Consider the following 18,765-nt stretch of genomic DNA (forward strand, 5'->3'; position numbering starts at 1 on the left):
CACACACACACACACACTCACTCATACAGTATTGTTATTTAGTATTCAGACTATCACTGTTTTAAGATTCAGTCAATTTTGGAAATATAAATCCCCACCACTGTTCTGTCTCTGTCACTGATGCCCTTCCCCAAATGGATGCTGGGATCTCTTGAGCCTTTCCTCCTCCACTGCCATTTTCATCCCCGGCACATCCCCCCATCTTGTTGCAGGAGCCACTGTGGCTCTCGTACTCCTTTGCCCCTTTCTTGCTAGAGTCTTCTCCAACATACCAGGGGAAGTGCCTAGCAGTCTAGGCCACCATCCAGGCTCTACCCATTTTCTCTGCAGGATGCCAGAGCTTCAATGTCAAAGGGGCTGGTGCTTAAAACCAACAACTCAAGTCTAGGACAACTATTCGTATTATTTTAGTTACATTTTAAATTAATAGGTTTTTGTAATTTCTGTCAGGAAGGTGGATGCTTATAACAATGCTTCTTTTGGAAAATGTATTCTCAATGCACAAAATCAACTTCTAAATAAACTTCACAACCCATTTAAAATTGAGTATATTTCCTCAAAAAGTTAAATAGAGAATTTATGACCCAGCAATTCCAACTCTAGGTATATACCCCAAAGAACTGAAAACACGGATTCAAAGAGATGCTTATACACACATATTCACAGTAGCCAGAAGATGAAAACAACCCAAATGTCCCTCATCGGATGAACGAATAAACAAAATGTGGCAGACACATACAATGGAATATTATTCAACCATAAAAAAGGAATGAAGTAGCTGTACACATTACAGCATGGATGAACCTTGAAAACATCTTAAGTGAAAGAAGCCGGACACAAAAGGACAGCTATTGTTAGATTCCACTTATGAGTACAGAGTCATAGAAACAGAAAGTTTAGGGTGATGAAAAACACTGGAAATAGTGGTGGTGATTGTACAACACTATGAATATACTCCTTGTTACTGAATTGTATATTTTTAAATGGCTATTTTATGATATGTGAATTTCAAATCCATAAAAAGTTGTATATAGTCAACATTTACAAGAATATAAAAACTGCAATAGAGATAAAGTATATTTGTTCTGTAAAGAAGACATGGTGGGAAAAAGGACTGACTCAAGAACTGGAAAACTCTAAAAACTTGGGTTCAAGCCCTAATTCAGCCATTATTAATTAGGCCACCTTAAATGAGTCATTTCCCCTACCCAAACCTCAGTTTGGTCATGTAAAGAATATCAATGCTATCTACTCTATTTAATTCTAAGGCTGAGATTCAGAAAGTGCATAGAAAACTCTAAATACCAGAGAAAAGGTACTAACTACTATAATAAAGGAAAAGTTAGAACTATTGGAACTCCCCGAAAGAAGAGGATGAATATATGCTTTCCCTGTCTAACATCTTATATCTTACTTCAGATGCTAACTAGGCTTTAGGCACATCTTAAGGAAACCCTTATTTGGGCTGGAGGAGATTCAGTCCAGTTCAGGGTGATTCCTGGAGCTTTTCAAGTTGGGGAACCAAGTCAATTTTAGTCTGAATCTGCAGTAGCAAACCCAGTCTAGATCAGAATCTGTCCTGTGCAGAAAGGAAAATAAAGCCCTGAAGGGACTCCAGAATCAATTTGTACTCCATGACTGCCTTTCAGATTACAAATGATTTGTTGTTAAGAATGGGGCCACTTCAAAGCTTCACTGGTAATATGTGGGATGGGGAAAAAAAACCTTGAGTCTATTTTGGTTAGAACCCTCAATAAATCAGGATCCAAGTGTGAATGAAGAGAAGGAAACAGGATTTCTAGCTTTTCTCTAGTGGCACAATGCTTCTTATATAGTAACATCTACTTTATCCAACACAAAGAGGAAAAGGTGGTCCACTTGAATTAATCTGTTAAAAAAATTGGTCTCCTTAAAATATTTAAACGCAATAATTTAAAAATGTATTGTAGAAATTACACTACCTAGTATTTACATTTTTATATAGTTAACATAGCTAACATTTTCAAAATCCCCTAGAAACCAAAGGAAAAATGCAAATGTAAAACAATATATTGGTTTATGGGATAGCTGTTGAATCCAAACAAATGTGTGTGTATAAGACGACTGAGCATACATGTAACCTGTTAGGGCAATGATAAAGCGTTTTAAGAATCTGGTGTAGCAGGAAGGTTCCTGTATGATAGGGTTCTGGTGACTTGAAATCTAGTCCAAGGTTGGCCTTACTGATCTATGTGACACTGAGCTTTTCCTGTGCCCCTGACTCCTCTGTACAATGAGAGGTTTAGGTAATAGTTTTCAAAAAATAAAAATAAAAAGTTTTTTTTGGTTTTAAATTTTAAGCAGTAGAAGCTTTTCTTTAAATGAACCCTTCCAAGAAGCCTGCCATTTCAAATAAATAACCCAGAGCTATTCTGTTTGAAGTCAGGTAAGAAATCCAGACACCTGTTTGCTCTCTGCTTCCTCATTGTCTTGGCCGCCCCGAGGTGCCTCTGAACACAGAGGGCCGCACAGAACACAGTTTGAAACCCAATGGGCCAGATAAAGCCAAAGGTCTCTTCCTGTTCCAATATGTTGGTTTCACTAGTATAGGCATTTTTAAATGTCATATATATATATATATATATGACATTTATATATGACATATATATATATATATATTTTTTTTTTTGGAGGAGTTCTTTAAAATATATTTTTGGCAAATAGAAAAATTTCAGGAACACTTCCTAATCCTAATCTACTGCTACTAATTTCTAATCTAATTTATTAAGTAATCTACTTTAACACTGCCATAAAATTTAGGCGATCAATTTGATTAAAGGAATGGATTTTCTACTCTTTCATATCTTGAAATTTTTTAAAAATGTAATTTAATTTGGTATGATTTGAATTTATTTCTCATTTTCACCTCTTTTGTAGAAGCAGCATTTTAAAGAAATACGTGTGTGTGTGTAAACACACATACTGTTTATTTTCAATAGCTTATTGTGCACTTAGATCTATTCAATCACTATTGGCAATCAGCATTAAATGCCAATCTACCCTCTGGTTAGGAGCTAACTTGCTGCTCCAACCCATTTTTACAAACCTTCCTATATACCTTAATCCTTTCAAACATAACTGTGACACAAAGTATTATAGACTTTTAAAAACGTGTTCTCTTGGAAAAAAAAAAAATTGTGGAGCATCAGTAACCAGATAGCATTCTCAAATTTCAGTGATCTAGTCCATGGAGCCGTCCCCTATGCATAGTGCTCTGTTTCATGCAGTACATGGCTTTAGCTGGCCAAATCTTTTTTTTCCCAATGAATCGGTAGAACAGTGAAGATCTTACTTTTTTTTTAAGCAGTGGCATATCAATGAGGCACAGATGTGTATTCCAACTCTGCATGGATGAGCACACTGTTCAATAGTGCTGGCTCACACGGTATCAGGCCGAGTTATCACTTCCCATGAAGGCACTCTTATCACCAGGGCCCAGAGAGGTGGCTGCAAATCGCAGCCTTTTTATTTTCAAGGCAGTTCTGCTGAACATTCAGGCTTCAAAGATTCACACTTCCAAAACTCTATAAGAGTTTGTGAACGCTCAATTTGCCAAAACTGTTTACAGTGTAATTGGGCACCGTACCTGTGTCCATGAGATAGCGAAGGCGCTTCTCCACCAGCGCGGCACGGGTGTCAATTTGCTTTTGCTCATTCTCTAGTGCTGCCAATTCTCCTACAACATACTGACTGGTGTCTTTGAACCCTTTCTGTTAACGAGAACAAACAGGAAGGGAAAAAAAAATCACTTGTAAGTTGCATTTTTCCTTTCTACAAACACTTAGTAAAGCACTTACCTAGAGAACCAAATGCACCCTTAGTATCACCCTTAGTACCAAAACGCAACTCCCTGTGATTCAAAGAATTTTCATATGTATTATGTATAGTAAAACTTTTGTAAGTAGAGAAAATCTCAACTGTGTAGTATTATATTTATAATTTAACAACCAGATTTGCCAGATTTAAAAAGTTAACACTAAGTTAGAAAAAAAATCTTCTAAGAGCTAAGTCCGAATTATTTAAGGATAGACAAGGACAGAAGACAATTTTCCCCTTGGTGACTGTCAAAACAAACACCAATGATACCTTTAATTTAAAAGTGTAATATACAAAAATGGAATTTTACTAAGGAATTGATTCTTAAAGTATCTATCTTAAAAAATCAGACTTGTTCTCTCAAAAAAAATTACAAAATTAAAGATATGTTTCCTGTTTTCATAGTGACTATATTATTTAAAATGCTTTTAAAAAATGATAAAAGAGAAGTTTCTAATATTTCGTTTTCCCTCCAGCTGGCTCCTGTACTTTACAGGTCATTCTGTTGATGTATTACTAATTATTGTAGCTGTGAATTCTAACTTGACAGGTGGTTTCAAACCTTGTTACATAAGACCTAATGCAACTAGTATGCTGATTTGGTTAATCTTCTATTTAACCAAATTTGGATTTCAAGTTGAAATTTTACTTTTTACAATCATCCATGTTAAAAAAAAATTATCTTTAGAAGTTTTATTTGAAGTAGCAGTTCTGTTATAAAGTATCAGTATAGCCTTAATTCTTATTTTTATATTACAAATTTAAATCATTAGGGGGCAGGGTTATTATCTATGGTATGGTTACAAATGGATTAATTAATGCTCCCATTGGAATACCTGTTTACCTGGTGACATTTCTAGGGCTCTGTTTCCTAAGTAGCTGAGAAATACTTACGTGATTACTGTCACCACCACCATTACTACCATCAGCACTTAAAACATTATTTATTCAGATAAATAAATGTGAACAATCTTCTTCTGTCAAATCCCTTCCCAACCTAGAAGCATATTAATCTCTAAGAAGCCATGAGGAATTATCTTTTGGTACTCATTAAACATGAAACAAAATCAAGAAGTATGTTATTTATGAGCATATTTTGGAGTTCCCATGCCCAATAAACAAGTCTAGTCATACGTATAACATATATCTTGGGAATTAGTAAATAATTTGTACTCACACATTAACTAAATTTACACCAGCTTAGTGTTAAATTGATTATGTTAGCTGATAAACTTAAGGCTGAAATATTTTAAGAAATTATAAAACTGATCATTTCTCAGGATAGTTTGATCAAATAAGTCGCTGCATTTTTTAAAAAGATTCATACAATATAGATATTCTCCCATCTCAATATGAAATATAACAGAAAAATTATAACAACAGAAGAAATGCTAATGGTAACTTTAAAATCTGGAATAATCTGGTGAATGCTTTTTGTACCTATCGGTCAGAGAGCAGAGCAATTTCAAAAAGTACTTTTCTATTCGCAGTCCCATCCAGAGGGACAAAATGAACATACTGGTTTTCAAAGATAATACAATACATGTAACAAAGACATAAGAAAGCAGAAGTGATAAGCAATACATAAAACTTCATTGCTTTTACTGATTGATTCAGTTGAAAATAGTAACAAAGTTTATAATCAGATTTCTTTAATGTGAGTATATAGCATACTCACGTATTCGGTAACTTAAAAATCATGCCAAATGTTCCACCAGTATATACCAGTGACTATTCTATGCACTAAGACCTGGAGGTCTTTAGTACAACAACTTGAAAATGAGAAGTTTTTAGGGCCTTAAAATGTAGTTTGTAACTCTGGGTGCACTTACAAGGATTTTAAAATCCAACAAAGACTATTTTAACAGTAACAACAATGAAAATATTTACACAAACCATAGATAATAAAAAAAGTAGCACCATTAAAGAGAGCTATGCTTCCATACAAAAATTCAAGTTAAAACTTGTTCTTCCTGCTTCTGTCCCGCAGCTGTCCATCAAAAGCAGCTTTTTCCCTGCGGTCTATCAAATATTTCCCTCACAAATCAATTTTACACATGATCAGCCCATACCCCTACTGAGCTGAACCTCCCCGTTAATTAAGTGAAGAAATTACCATATATATTATATTAATGCAAACATCATTCAGCTAGTAATTCACGGCTGATCTGGATAATGGAAAGGTTGAACACCCATTAACCCAAGCCAACAAAATGGGTTGGCTGAGAAATTCTAGCAGGTCTCATGTGACTTTTCCCTCTAACTGCAGCTCTGCGGTATCTGCTATTGTAATAATTAAAATCCTCCTGGTAGATCAATACTGGAATCTCTTTATGGGAAGTGCCCTGATGGAAATGTCTCAAGGAAGCTGGGGCTGTGGAACTCTGAAAAATTCATTTTTTTTATCTGACAATTATCACCACACTGCAGACTAATTCAACAGTGCACCCCTCTCACTCTGCTTTGAATGCACTGGAGATTGACATCTTAAAAAACCTAACATCTCATTTTAACAAATAAAGGCACTATTTCCACATACAGTTTGGAATTATCAGCAATCATGAAACCACACAAAAAATTAATATACATTAAGCACTTCATCTTCTGATGGCTTCCTCTGAGTTTCAGTTATCGCTGCCTTCTCCTCATTTCCTTTCTTTGTATCTTCCTGTATTGATCTCTGCCTTTTCATCTCTTAAGAAAAAAAAACGGAAAGACATGTAAAATTATTATAAAGCTTGATATCTGTGTATTGAAATGTGAATTAACATTATCAGCATATATATGTGTATATATACACGTGTGTGTGTGTGTGTGTGTGTGTGTGTGTGTGTATATATACATATATACAGTGTTAAATCTAAGATGGAAAGACATTTTAAAAAGTGTACCTACCTGGTCTATTCTCAACATATTGACTGAAGGACTGAAGTTGAGTTTTTCTGACTGTAGAATCCTTGCTGAACACAACAGGATTTCGAAATCGTTCTGTTGCTTTTTGTAATCGCTCAGTCCGGAGATCTTCTGTGCCACTCTAAAAATAAAACAAACAAGATAAGAGAGTCCTGATCTTATAAACACGAACCTGCACATTAGTAAAACAATTTTTACTGATTTAAGAAAATGCCAATTTAGAAACTTTTTGAAAGAAAAAGGATTTTAAAGAGCTCTAAATAGCTCAACTGCAAGTTCTGTTTGTTACCTGTAACTAAAAACTTTGGGAGACATGGTTTAAGTGGAGGATCACTCTTGATAACTTTGATTCATCAGACACTGTGAACCCCTGTGTTTTCTCCTGATGATATGTGTATCACTTAAAAGCCATGTTGCTCTGTCTATTCCCCCCACTATTCTGCCCAGCCCCACAGACATGTATGACAAGAAGAACTAGTTTCTAATTTTATGCCCATTGAGATAAACCACTAATACTGGATGAAGGCTAAAAGGTAGGATTATAATACTACCCCACTGAACTGCATTTCATCAGCTATAACTTTCCAAAGCCAGATTTGTAAGTAAGCCTTTTACAGCTAAAGAAACTACAATTATCTTTTCCAGAGCTTCCTATGTTAATACTGGTAACAAATTCAAATGGTTCTATCAACAAGAAATATCCCAGAAGACTGAACCACTGCAGTGTGTGGAAGCTGCAGATACCGAGGTGCTGTGTACCAAACAAATATTTCATTTTATACCTAATCTTTTATTATTTTTATTAAGTGTTTTGAAAGTAAATAGGGAAAGGCTAAGATGCATGACTAATAGCTAAGCCTGCTGAATGCTGAAACTGGTTATCAAAAGCTACCAAGACTTTGCCCTTCCTCTGCATTGAGACAATTGGTAATGAGGGAGTCCTCCAATGGCCTATTCTCTAGCCTCAAGGAGGCCTGGGATACAGAATCCTCGAGGGAAGGTAACAGTTTATCCTTTTCCACAAATACAGAATGCCTCATTTATAAACGTGTAAACTGCATTTTATTAAAAAACATAAAACCCCAAATCAATGCCGAAAGCTTCAAGAGAACAGATGGACTCTATATGTTCTTTATAAGCACCATTTAAAAAATCTTAACTAAAAAAATCCATACAAAGACAAGCTGTTTAAAGCACACCTTTTGCTGGAATAACTTTAAAAATTACTACGGAAGATCTTTTGGGAAAGCAAAACTAATTTCATCTATTTAAATTATTAAACTTTAAGAATGAAAATACCTCTATTTTTTTTTTAAAGTTATATCTTTATTATTAGTGTCATGCTTATAATATGCTAGCTATGTAGCTAGAATAGAAACAATTTTGGCTTTTATTTGTTTGTTTAGAAAAGTGTGTATTCTGTTACCATAATAACTGCCCAATAGTCTAAAATTCAAGTCTTTACCAAAATAAACAAACACAGCTAAATTTTTTGAGGCCTGGCAACATGCTAAAATATCAGTGCGATTAGCTAGCAAATCCCATCTTAAGAAACCTTTTTATGACTAGGGACTTCTGCCACTTTACAAATGTATTCCTCTAAACCCACTAATTCAGTTAGCCTTTTCAATCCATTGTATTATTCTTAGGCCAGCTTCATTCTGCATTAAATCCACTGCAGAAAGCTAAATTGAACGCAAAAAATCAGACCTGATCCAGGCTTCCTTTTATTCAAAGATAGAGACCAAAAGTCCTCTGGTGCTGCCACACACTTTCATCACCAATTTATAGAAACCGACAGTATAAGGGAAAAGCAATGAAAGTCATTGTTTTGGGACTTCAAAGCATCTCTGTGTCAGGGGAAGGAAATCCTTTCAGTCAGCAGGGCAGTCCCCATAGTCCGCAGGTGGGTGAAAAGTTATACAGGACTAGAAGTACCCTAAAGCTAGAAAAACATTGATGATACAATGCGAGGAAAAGGGGGGACAGCATGAATGGGGGTAATATATAGTCTAAATAATAATAATAGTAATAATAATAATAATAATGATGTGGCATTTTGTCTAAAATCATATAAAAGGTAAGATTCGTATTAGCACAAAACACATGCAAGTTCTTTAAAATTTATATTCTATCACATATCACATACAGGTATTAATTAACATTAATTTTAGTTCATCTAAACAGGTCAAAGGTTGAGGATAATAGAAAACTGTGCTAGAATTCCCTTAGCAATATTCTTCTTAGAAAAAAATAAATACATATAGAAGAAGTTTCTACTTTTACCACCATATCAACTTAAAGTCCTAGCTTCTCTGAAAAAAGTAGATGAATACTGATTACTATATGAATATTTATTAATTTATTGGCTATTTAATAAGAAAGTTTTATATCTTAATCTTAATGTGAAGAATTTGTTAAGAAATTGATTTTAGGGTTATAAAGTGCCAGTGTAAACTAGAATATACAGATACCAAGTCAAATATTTTAAACAAGATTTACCTTAATGTCTTGCTCTGAGCTCTCAGTTATAGCTTTCTGAGAAGCACTGAAGAGTGAATTTGCCACCTGTGGCTGAACTTCAAGGAGCTTCTTCAGCTTCAAGTCCACCAACTTAGTGTTTTGTTCTGTTAAATATGCAAATACTATGAATAACCGAGTGAGATGCATTTATGCGTATAGGATATCAATTTAGGGAACATTATAAAAATATCACTATATTAAAAAAAGGACATTAAGGTTGTAAAATAGCATATCAAAACCAGACAGATCTCTCTCTCTCTCTCTACATATACATATATATACACACACACACACACACACACATACTCATACATATATGACTACATACTAAATAACTGTAGTATAACTGAGTAGACTTTAGGTATGTTCACCGTATTCTTTGTTATTGAGATATAGTTGATATATACTATTGTGTAAATTTTAGGTGTACAATGTGTTGATTTGATACATTTATATACTGCAATATGATTACCACCGTAGCATTAGTTAACATCTCTATCATGCCACATAATTATCATTTCTTTGTTGTGGTGGGAACAATTAAGATTTAGTCTCTTAGCATATATTCTTTGTATATATATAAACACACACACGTATTTATTTCCCTCATAAATGAGTCCCTTTAAAGAATACTGTCAATATACCTAAAGAACATTCAGTTATACCACAGTTAATAGTAGCTATGCTTACCTGAAAACCTAAGCCTGTATTTGATGTATTTATGGTAACTGTATAGGTTATACATAATAAAACAAACTACTACAAAGTAGATATTTAAAAGAGGTGATAAATTTGATTCTAAATTGTATGTTACATTTTCAATTCTTCTAGTGTATTAAATTTATACATATAACACCATATTAAAATAAGTTCTTAATACGATCTCAGACGGTCATGTATACAATTAGAATCCAATCCAATCTGTGTACATATATACCTAGCATTGGAACAGGATATATGTTTACAAATACCTTCTAATTAGAGGGCAGAAATACAATAATAAAGATTACTGATTTTGGAATGTATTAAATATGGATAGAAATTTAAAATAAATTTTAAAATAAACAATTTCAAATTATTTTCAGCAAGGACATTCATCTTCAAAAATAAAATAGTTCAGAAACAAATGGAAACAAGTAATTCTACTTAAACAAATTCACTCAAAGCAACTCTTTAATAAAATGGTTGTAAAAGATATGCCAACCATTTGGTGAATGGTATTTTTCATAAAGATTAATAAGTTTTCTAATTATAAGACTCTTAATAAATGCTATTATCATTACTTTTATGCAAATTGGTCAGTTTACATTGTCAGGCTTCTCTTTTAAACAATATCTGATGAACTATGGTCAAATCAAGATAAAGATTAAACAATTTATTATTAAAACATTATGACTTTTATATATATATTAAAAAAAGAATTTTGGGGAAAATAAAGCAAGGATAAAAGTCATAATTTATGTTATGTGCTTCCAGATTCCAGTTTGTATTCCTATTTCTTATTGCCATGAAATAAACCATAGCCTGAATTGGAGAGTCTGTCCTATGTACATGCCAATACTAACTGGCATTCTTATGAGCTGTAAACAATATATCAGCTAATTCCAAAAACAGAAAGACTGAGATGTGTTTTCTTTTTGGCATACAGGAAGAGAGTTTTTAAAAAGACAAGAGCCAAGCCTGTTAGGCCTAATATTAATCAACCTTTAAAGTATCCCACGAAATTCCTACTATTAAAACTAGAAAATTCCCTTCACATTGCCTAAGAAATGGCTATTTTTTCCTGTCTTCATTGTAAAATCAGGAAACATGCATCACTACTGTCATTGATTTTATACTTCCATAAGTTGAATATTAAGGCTACCATTCTGTATTTATGGATGTCCTCAGCAGTAAAGGGATGTTACTGGTTTCTGGCAAAGCCATTGGTGGTGGCTGTGGTGAAAGGGTGGGTAAGCAACAACAAAAATCTTTTCCAAAAGAAAAACCAAACTTACCCAAGTTCTACAGTATTAAGAGAAAGAAGTGAAAGACAGTCCTAATTTTGGGTTAAACATTTAAAAATTTTCCTTAAATATCAGTATTCTCCTGGACTTACACAATTATAAGCATACTGATCGCTACCCAGTAAAGTATAATTTAATGCTAGACCATAAAGGAGCTACAAAAGGGCATAGGTTTTCTTGGTTCTTCCCTATAGTTAGGAAGATCGTGGTTGATTGTTTCTTGGAGAAATAACAGCAGGATTTCAGACAGGGGAAGAAACAAAGCAGGTTAGCATTTCAGGGGCATGTCAGGGCTGGGAAGAATACCTGCTCTCACTCTCTTTAGCTTTTTATAGGAAAAGGTAAATATTAGGAACTTCAGTTCCCTACCTTTAAATCTAGAGAGATAGCTAAAGACTTTTTATTGCTACAAGACTTCAATAAGCATTTATGGAACCCCTCTGGTACACAAAGCTTTGTATTGCTACCTGCTGCTGACTTAATAAAATGCATATGAAACACTCATCAATTACACCATAATCACCTTTATATTTTAAACAATAACTTATAAGGTCAATTACCAATGTGATTATTGGTATAATATTTATTGATATAAGGTATTAAATTAATAGCAGTCTATACAAGCAGTTTTCAAAGTTTCTTTTTCAGTTATTAAGTATGTATAAAATAATTTTTTAGTAGTAATATTTAATTTGCAAAATAATATTACAAGTAAGACTATCAATTCTAAACAAAGTCAGAAAAATCTGATCCATGGTTTAGATTTACATTTGAAGTATTCCATGGGTACTATATCTGTACTCTACAACACCACACCAAAATATTTAGGCTCGGAAGGGAACCAATTACTGAATGCTTAACAAATTGTCTTATATAACATGAGATACAGAAGTGAATCTTTATTATGCTAAGCGAAAAGGGTCAGACCGACAAAGACAAATATCATGTGATCTCACTTACATGTGGCATCTAAAGAACGGAATAAAACAAACAAAACAGAAATAATAGACTCATTGATATAGAGAACAAGCTGATGGTTGCTAGATGGGAGAGCATTTGGGGGATGGGTGAGAAAGGTGAAGGGATTAGGAAGTACAAATTGGTAGTTACAAAATAGTCATGGGGATGTGAAATACAATAGGGGGAACACAGTCAATACAGTAAAACCTATGTGTAGCATTAGATGAGTACTAGACTTATTGGGGGGGATCACTTCATAAGTTATATAAATGTCTAACCACTACGTTGTATACCTGAAACTAATATAAAATAATACTGAATGTCAACTATAAGTAAAAGATATATATAGTCATGAGATGTAAAGTACAGCATAGGGAATATAGTCAATGGTACTGTAATAGCTATATATGGTGTCAGATGGGTAGCGGATTTGTTGGGGTTATCACTTTGTGATGTGTATAAATGTCTAATTATTACCCTGTTTCCCCGAAAATAAGACCTAGCTGGATCATCAGCTCTAATGCATCTTTTGGAGCATAAATTAATATAAGACCTGGTATTATATTATATTATTATTATATTACATTATATAAGACCCGGTCTTATATTGTAGTAAAATAAGAACAGGTCTTATTAATTTTTGCTCCAAAAGACGCATTAGAGCTGATGGTCCAGCTAGGTCTTCTTTTTGGGGAAACACGGTATGTTGTGTTGTACAACTGAAACTAATAATAAAAAAAGGTGAACCTTAGTAATAAGAGAACACAAACTACAGTTTGCTATTCCAATTTCATTGTTAACTTTAACTAAATCTGAAACAAATAACATAATGATGGAAAGTAGATTTAGTTAAATGATTTGTAAGGACATAAGATGTAATAAAACTACAAAAAGAACTTATTATCACCACTGATGAGATACTAATAAAATGTAATGATAAAGTATTCCATGCAGCAGGACACAAAATATTTATAATTTGAAATTACCAGGAGTATCAAGGTCATTTTCTAAGTTAGTAAGTTCATCTCCACCTCCTACAACAAAGCCTTCAGGAATCTCCTCGTTAGTATCTATATCAATATTATCATTTTCATCTGTAGGAACATGTAGCAATAATGTTAGTATATTGTATATTATTTCTGTTTTACATTGTCCAAAATACTAAAGAAGATAACCAGTATTTTAATGAGTTATTCAAATTCAAGTTTGTCACAGATTAGCAAGTTTAAAAAGTCAGTTTTAAGTCACTCCTTCACTACTGGATTAACATTTATATTTTACATTCATAGGTCAAAGATGAATTATCACATCAAAGCAGATACAAAAGTTTTGAGAATTTGCCACACGCTGTCACTGAGCTGAGTTCCTATATTTTAAAAAGTACTCTATTAGTAATCTCTAATTAACAACATACAAAAATAAAGTTGGTTAGGTAACAGTCATCAAATAATATTTCTAAATTTCACCTTCTTATCATTTATTAGATATAAATTAGATATAAATATATAAAGAAACAAATCATTCTTGAAAAACTTGTAGCTATATTTAAATCATTTGTATGCAGACTTGAATGCTTTTGTGCTATTAATGCAATATCATCATAAAAGCATTATAGATAAATTAAGAGACAAGACTGAGACTAGAATAGACAGTACCTTTATGCAAAAGAAAGTTCAGAAACAAAACAGTGTATCTTGGAATACTTAAAACCGGTAAAAACTGTTATTCAAAATTAAATACATGGGAATGAAGAAGTCTTACACTATTTTTTTACACTTAGTAAAATGTTTTAGGTCACAATTGAGGTTTTTTTTTTTTTTTAGCATTACAGATTTCTATTATATATTGTTTCCTTTCTAAATCCTAGTGATAAAATTGGTTAAGTCATTTTGATATTTATACATTTGAAAAGGTATAGAAACAACTTGATTGGCATATTAGAGATTAGCTTTAAATTCTGCTATTGACAGGTAGTATACCTTTTGGAGAAATATCTGTCTAGCCCTGGGAGTTGAATATCCACACTATTCTACAATTTATTTTTTACTAATAATAAAGTATTACAATTGAGACATTCCAAAATTCTATAGCTTTGTCCTAGTCCTCAATATTTGTCCTTTTCCCTGTACAGCTTTGTGTTTGATTTTGGGCTTCCTAAGTAAATACGAACTATGAACATTAATATTAATAATAATAGTTTACATTTATTGAAAATTTCCCATGTACTGTGTAAGATATTTAGAAGTACACAACAAAGAAAAAAAGACTGAGAAATTCCCCCAGGGCAAAAACATTGCTAAATGCACTAAGGCATTATACTTGGCTACAATATTTAAGTACAATCACAGGTGAGAGATCCTTTCTAATCAGCTGTGCTTAGCACAACTATTTGACTACTTTCATAAAACTCAGCATCTTCATCTTCATTATCAAAAATTCTTCTGTAAATAATTTTGTAGTAAACATAAATTATTTTCTGAATGCTAAATAACTGTTCAGAATACTTCCCCGTATTATTCTGTGTTAGAGATAGTTTACTATCAAGAGATTTTAGAGCACAGTACTTTGTTGCTGCCAACCAGCCTTTACTGATTATTACTGACCATAATTAATCTAGAGGGAAAGCATAAAATTCAACACTCATTCATTTATTCAAGAAACTTCTACTGTATTCTGCATCTGGAACTTACAATACACGGCTAGATGTTGAGGAGATACCAAATTATATAATCTACCTTAAAGATACACATTCAAGTGACTATAATACTGTGTAGGACAGGTAAGTGTTATGGAGTAAAAGTTAGGTACAGAGCAAATTCAAAAGATGAACAGATTATTCTTTGTTAACAGTAGCAGAACTGCTTTGCGGAAGCACTAACCTTTAAATTAGGTCTTAAGGAAAGTACAGGATTTGAAAAGGTACAATTGAAAGGAGGGCATTATACGCATGAAAGCAGGAATGGGTAGGTTATGTTCAAAGAATGGTGTAAAGTCCTATTTGGTTTGAGCATACTTAATGGGAAATAATGGAGGTAAGACTTGAAAGGTAGAACTGCACAGAGCTGTGAAGGGCAAAATGGGAACTTTAAGTTTTACTTGATAGGAATGAAGAGACACTGGTGCTCAAATATGATCAACACTGTGCTATTTAAGACTAATCTATATAAGCAGTTTCCTAAAATAAGTGTCTTATTATAATTAGTTGTGAAATAGGTACAAAATAATTAGTAATGTAAGCACTGAAGCTTATGTATTTTATAAATTAGGGTAGCTTCAATAATACTTCTATATCACTCTGGCTGACATTCCAATATGCCTTCTCATCTGAAAGAAAAAGTGGTCTAGAAATTGCACATGGGTTGATTGTCTACGTGACATCATTCTTCATGCATGTTGGACTGGAGTACAGAAAGGCTGGAGGCAGGAAATACAGGCTGGAGACTATTATAATCCCAGGGAAGCAGAATGGAGAGCCTAACCTAGGATAAAAGAACTGGGAAGTGACATGATTTGAAAATCAACTGGATAGTAAACAGGTGGTTGAAAGAGGGACACAGAGGAGAGGAAGAGTGAGGCAGCTGTCGACATTAGTTCTCCAGCTTGAGTGACTAGAAAGATAGTATTCCTATGAAAAGAAATAGTTAAGTCTGGAAATGTGGTCGGATATGTGTACTTTCAGGTCCTGGAAATATGTAGAAATTGTACCTCTTTTCATTACGCACTTATACAATGCTGGGTTCCTGTGTGATGTTAAACAGGTGCCATTCATTTTATTTCCCAGCTAAATGAAATCTCTGTCTACACTTCCACACACCAGTAATGCTGAGTGGTTAACTCAATGTTCATATATGTATTGCTAACCTTAGATAAAAGGATTACTATTTGGGAAGGCAAGAGTAAGAATTGATCTCCTACAAAGCTCAGGTCTTCTCAAGAACGGATTTCCATTTTCTTTCCATTCACTGACTTCAGTTTTACGATGAACCCTTGAATTCTTTTCAACAGTTAATGTTACACATTTTTAAACACCAGTGGAGATATTCTAAATGCATTCTAGTAGAATTAAAGTGCACGCATGTGTTTTTAAGATATTACATATTATATATGTATATATATAATATGATGTATCTATATCTATATCTATATCTATATCTATATGTATCTATCTTTATGGCTAAGCACTAAAAACCCAGTAGGTGAGAGTGACAGAAAGCAGAGATCCATTACACAATAGAAGCTGGTTTGCAAGTATGGCATGTGTAATATATGCATGAAAAAGTGGAAGGAGATTGGACACGCACCAGAATAAGACAATGGCTCCCAGTTGACACTGCACAGCAGTATAAGCAAAATGGGGATCCCAGTGGCGTGATTAATAGCACAGCAATACAGCCAGTCTTATAACACTTATTGTTTATAAATAAATTGAATGAAAAACCAGGATATTTGGTGACAGTAAAAAAAGAATATCTGTACTTAAAAAAAAACAACAAACAAACATTAAACTAAGGCTATCATTAAAAACATAGTCATAAAAAAATTCCCATTTGTATCATGATTTTAAAATTCTCTTTGAAGGTCCCTATAGCATTCCTAACTTTTAAAATTATTCTATAGAAATGAAAAAAGATAAAAAACATAACACAAATGCATTACTAATAGAAGCTGAAAATAAAAATTATTGAAGGCCTGTAAGATTTTGGTTCAACAAATTTAGATAAATCTGTCATAACTGAAATAAGGGTAACATAGGCACACAAACATTCTCATGGACAAAATAAAAAAAAATTTTTTTTCTTTATTCATTTGAAATGCAAAATCAAACAACACTACTTTATCTAAATCAAAGAGAAGCAAAAACGTCAGTTTAAAAGTTGAATGACCCTAAATCTAACTCAAACCAACATGATAAGCTACAGAATAAATACATACATATGTAAAACATACAAAATATATATCATAGATAATATACCATATAATATATAATAAATATATGACATAACATCATCTTAAAACAAGATAGAAACCTTGCAAGTACCCATGGACCATTAACAAAAATTTAACATTTATTTAACCAAAACAAAAGCTTCTTAATTCCCAAAGCAGAAATTCAGGCCATCTTCTCTGACCACAATACCACAGAACTAAAAATGAAAATACCAAACTCTGTCCCCAAATACCTGCACCTTACCAAGTAAGAGCAATACAATAAAATGAACCCACAAGTTTTTTACATAAAGTGAGAATTTTAAAATGAGGCTGTTATAGGTGTATAATTACAAAATGATGCAGAAATTGAAAAAACATGTGTAGTAAACCACACTATCACTGGATTCTCTTTAAGTCTTAAAATGATGTCAAAAAGAGGACAAGTAAAAGCTAAGCGGTAGCTCCTTGGATAGGTGTGATTCTGTTATCTTGCAAGTATTATTAGATTATTGCTGGTTGTAACAGGATGCGAGTGGGTTGCTTGAATACATGGCTATCCATGACCTAAAATACCTTGCATATATTTTCTGTAGACACCATGAAGCTGAAGACACCTCACCTCAAACTTATTAAAGTTTCCTTTCTTCATCGAGTCTAGTTGTTGCTTAATTTGGGAAAAAACACGCTTTTCAAGGAGGTTCAGGCAATGAGTCTGAGTAATGATCACGTTCAACACATTCCCCAGGCTGTGCCTCTACCTTATTATTTCCAGCTCGTGACTACCCCCTCTTGTCACTCTGGACCACTGCTTGCAAAGTCTTCCTAGCCTAGTCCTCCATCTAGGGTGGTCCCTATTTATCTCTCTCTACCCCTTTCACACTATTCCTCATTCAGACCCGATGATTCCCACTAGACACTAAAAAGAGTGGACACTAATTTGCTAATTCTTTCCCTTGACTTATCAACCTCATAGTGTCATTTTCACTTAGGAATTAGATTCTTGTGAATCCAAGTGAATTTTTAATTTGCTATGCAAGTCAGCCAACTATAGCATCAAGGCAAATTCCAGTCCACCACCTTTTTGGGGTAAATAACAGGCTCACCCATTAACTTACACATTATTCAAGGCTGCTCTCAGGCTACAAGGGCAAAGTTGAGTAGTTAAGACAGACCATATGGCCTTCAAAACTTAAAGTACTTACACTGGCTTTTTTCTAGATGTTTTCTAAATCCTGTTCTAGCACTGTGGCTGGTACTGCTCAATGGATAAATGCGTCTGTCTGAATGGATGAATTCCAGGCAGGAATTTTACCCTCTCCCTTTCCTTAAGGTCTCTTCCCCCAATTCCCAGTCCCAATAGCTTCGGCTACACCTTGAGGCCAAAACAGACCTAGTCTGATCCATATGCCTTTATGGAGACAGGCCAATATCCACCACTGAGGTCAGGGTCTAGGCCTGCTCTACTTGTAAGTAAATCTTTGCTCTGATTAACAGACTACCATCTGATATGTGGCTGCTTCCAACATCCAAGGTGTGGTATGTTCTATGAGAGAAATGGACCCCGGTCGCTTTGGCCTCA

The 18,765-nt window shown here is 33.6% G+C and overlaps 1 protein-coding gene across 12 annotated transcripts in view; it reads right to left on the reverse strand.

Moving 5' to 3' along the window:
- Positions 1-18,765, reverse strand: part of EHBP1 (EH domain binding protein 1) — a 422,624-nt gene that overhangs the window by 38,219 nt on the left and 365,640 nt on the right. For 8 of the 12 annotated variants that reach the window (XM_033124978.1, XM_033124981.1, XM_033124984.1 and 5 more), the window contains 5 exons: positions 13,244-13,351; positions 9,271-9,395; positions 6,751-6,889; positions 6,443-6,549; positions 3,626-3,749 (listed from right to left, as the gene is read on the reverse strand). In XM_033124978.1, coding sequence (XP_032980869.1) covers positions 3,626-3,749; positions 6,443-6,549; positions 6,751-6,889; positions 9,271-9,395; positions 13,244-13,351 — 603 coding nt within the window. The remainder of the gene's footprint in view (positions 1-3,625; positions 3,750-6,442; positions 6,550-6,750; positions 6,890-9,270; positions 9,396-13,243; positions 13,352-18,765) is intronic. The other 4 variants (XM_033124988.1, XM_033124989.1, XM_033124987.1 and 1 more) reach the window with 1 other exon arrangement.

The sequence above is a fragment of the Rhinolophus ferrumequinum genome, chromosome 13 (genome assembly GCF_004115265.2).
Source record: "Rhinolophus ferrumequinum isolate MPI-CBG mRhiFer1 chromosome 13, mRhiFer1_v1.p, whole genome shotgun sequence".
NCBI classification, from domain to species: domain Eukaryota; kingdom Metazoa; phylum Chordata; class Mammalia; order Chiroptera; family Rhinolophidae; genus Rhinolophus; species Rhinolophus ferrumequinum.